The sequence below is a fragment of the Macrobrachium nipponense genome, chromosome 4 (assembly GCF_015104395.2).
Source record: "Macrobrachium nipponense isolate FS-2020 chromosome 4, ASM1510439v2, whole genome shotgun sequence".
NCBI classification, from domain to species: domain Eukaryota; kingdom Metazoa; phylum Arthropoda; class Malacostraca; order Decapoda; family Palaemonidae; genus Macrobrachium; species Macrobrachium nipponense.
In genome coordinates, this window is record NC_061100.1 from 130,624,051 (window position 1) to 130,626,550 (window position 2,500).

The 2,500-nt window shown below is 36.0% G+C and overlaps 1 protein-coding gene across 1 annotated transcript in view; it reads left to right on the forward strand.

The window, feature by feature from the left end:
- The window catches only part of LOC135211174 (chondroadherin-like protein), a 219,961-nt gene that overhangs the window by 147,844 nt on the left and 69,617 nt on the right, over positions 1 to 2,500 (forward strand). Inside the window, exon 2 of the mRNA XM_064244377.1 lies at positions 2,330 to 2,500. This exon is cut by the window's right edge and continues 1,063 nt beyond it. Within this exon, the coding sequence (XP_064100447.1) occupies positions 2,330 to 2,500 (171 nt within the window). The remainder of the gene's footprint in view (positions 1 to 2,329) is intronic.

A 2,500-nucleotide genomic window follows, 5' to 3' on the forward strand; every position in this document is an offset into this window, starting at 1 on the left:
ATCTTATTTTTCCAGGTTTCCTTTTCAGGATCTTGTTATCATTGTTATTATTATTATTAGGGTTATTATTATTATTATTATTATTATTATTATTATTATTATTATTATTATTATTATTATTATTATTATTATTGATTATTATTATTATTATTATTATTCAAAAGCTGAAACATATTCATATGGAACAAGCCCACCACAGGGGCAATTGACTTGAAATATATGCTTCCAAAGAATGTGGTGTTCATTCAGAGGAAGTAAGAGGAAGTGAAGGAAGTACATAAACAAGAGATCTTACCTATTAAAAAAGAAAAAAATAATAAATTAATAAAGAGATAAAAGTGCTCTTACATGCGTGTTGAAAAAATGTTTGCATCGCTGCAATTATTCCTAAAACAGCTGTGTATGACGTATTCTGCAGTGTGGACGCTCCCTTATGCAATTTTCTCAAATAAACGCCGGAACTAATCTTAGAAAAATATACTTTTGACTCATTTCGCTGATGTTGGACAATAGGCTATCTTAATTTTTGCTGAGTTTTCTAGATGCTGCGTGCTCAAATGCGAACCTTTCACCTTCAGTAATTGTTAAATTAAACTTAAAATTTTTACCATTTAAAATGATGCCTTCACTGCAAAATTAAAACTATCTCCCTTTATGTCATTTTACTGAAATAGTTTTCCGGCAGGAAATTCTCTCTCTCTCTCTCTCTCTCTCTCTCTCTCTCCTCTCTCTCTCTTCTCTCCTCTCTCTCTCTCTCTCTCTCTTTCTACGGATTTATTGATTACCAACGAATCAGACGGCCATCTTAATAAACTACTCCCCCCCCCCCATTTAATCAACGCCTGAGCTGTAATTAGAGACTGCTCTAAAAAGAGAGAAAAAAATGGTAGGCTTTTCCATTTTCTGTTGACAATTCTAATTGGAGTCTTAATCACAGTCGAGCTCATACATACATGCATGCATTCAATGTTTTTCAATATTAAGGAGTTTCTCTTAACACATAAGTCATTTTCACGCTGATTCATACATCTTCATAAAGGCTCATCAGCAATACGTCGAAGGCCTCAACACACACTGTGCCACTCGCCTTGCCTTGCTCCTGGATATTAAAACTCTTCCTTGGCAACATCTATGTCTGGCTTATGAGGTCTACATCTTCTCCCCTTACAATTTTCAATTATGCTTTTTCACCATCTTATATCTATCAATGTTATATCAAATAAATTAATATATATATATATATATGTGTGTGTGTGTGTGTGTGTGTGTGTGTGTGTGTATGTGTGTATGTATGTATCTCTCTCTCTCTCTCTCTATTTTTAGATGGAGACAGCAAAAGTATTTAATTTAATTTCACTCCCATACACTAATATAAAACAAGAGAACGAGAGAAGAAAAAAAGTAAAGTAAATTTTCACCAGGGCCAAGTCTCAAAAGGACTAAAGGCAAAAGGACAAGAAAAATATCCCTTCAAAATTCTCTTGAGATTTTTCGTTCTCTCAAGGAAAGAAACCTGACACTAAAGAAAGACAATGGTCTTTTGGCGCTTCGAACAATAAAAATAGCATTGAGAGAGAGAGAGAGAGAGAGAGAGAGAGAGAGAGAGAGAGAGAGAGAGAGAGAGAGACTTGTATCTAATTTCATTTGAAAAACCGGCAAGGAGAAAGAAATTAGATAAAATATTCGACCGGAGATTTAAACTACAAGATCAAAGAGAGAGGAGATGTTAGGGTTAGGGAGCCGGAAGCTCTGGCTAAAGCCTCTTTGTACTATGGAAATATTCCAACTACTTAGAGAGAGAGAGAGAGAGAGAGAGAGAGAGAGAGAGAGAGCTTAGATGTGATTGGTCGGAACGAGCTTTAGCGAGCATTAAGAAAAATTCAATCAGGCCAGCTTAAGACACTCCTTTTTTTCTTTTTTTATTTCTTTCTTACCCACCAGAATTGCTCTCGGGGGAATAAGTTGCCAGTTAGGATTAAGGATGATGGATTTCCTTTCTTTTTTCTTCTTCATTCCTTTAACAGAAATGCCAATGCCACTATGATTATTTTTCTTACACTTTTCAATTGTCTCTTTTTTTCTCTGATGATTCACTGTAATTTTGCCAGTTCTTATTGTGTTATTGTCATTCTACATGTACGTTCTATACTGATCATTTTAATGTATATATTCTTTTTTATAGTGCGGTTTAAGGTTAAGTTTAATACCCAAAAGAGTTTCTTTCATAAGTGAATAAATAAAGACTGACAGTAATGTAACTCTTAATCACATATCCATTACTACTCACGACAAGCAAGGTTTTGACTTACTTCCCTCTCTCCTTTTTCAGTGATGGTGTGTTGGTGGTTGGCGTGGTCCCTCCTGGTAGGCTCAGTGAGGGCCTTCTGTCCTACAGGATGTGACTGTGACGACGTCGGTCCTAGTGCCCGTTGTGTTGGGGTGGGGGTGAACATTGTGCCTATTCTCTTCAACCCAGGTCTGCGTCGCCTCAACCTGGCCC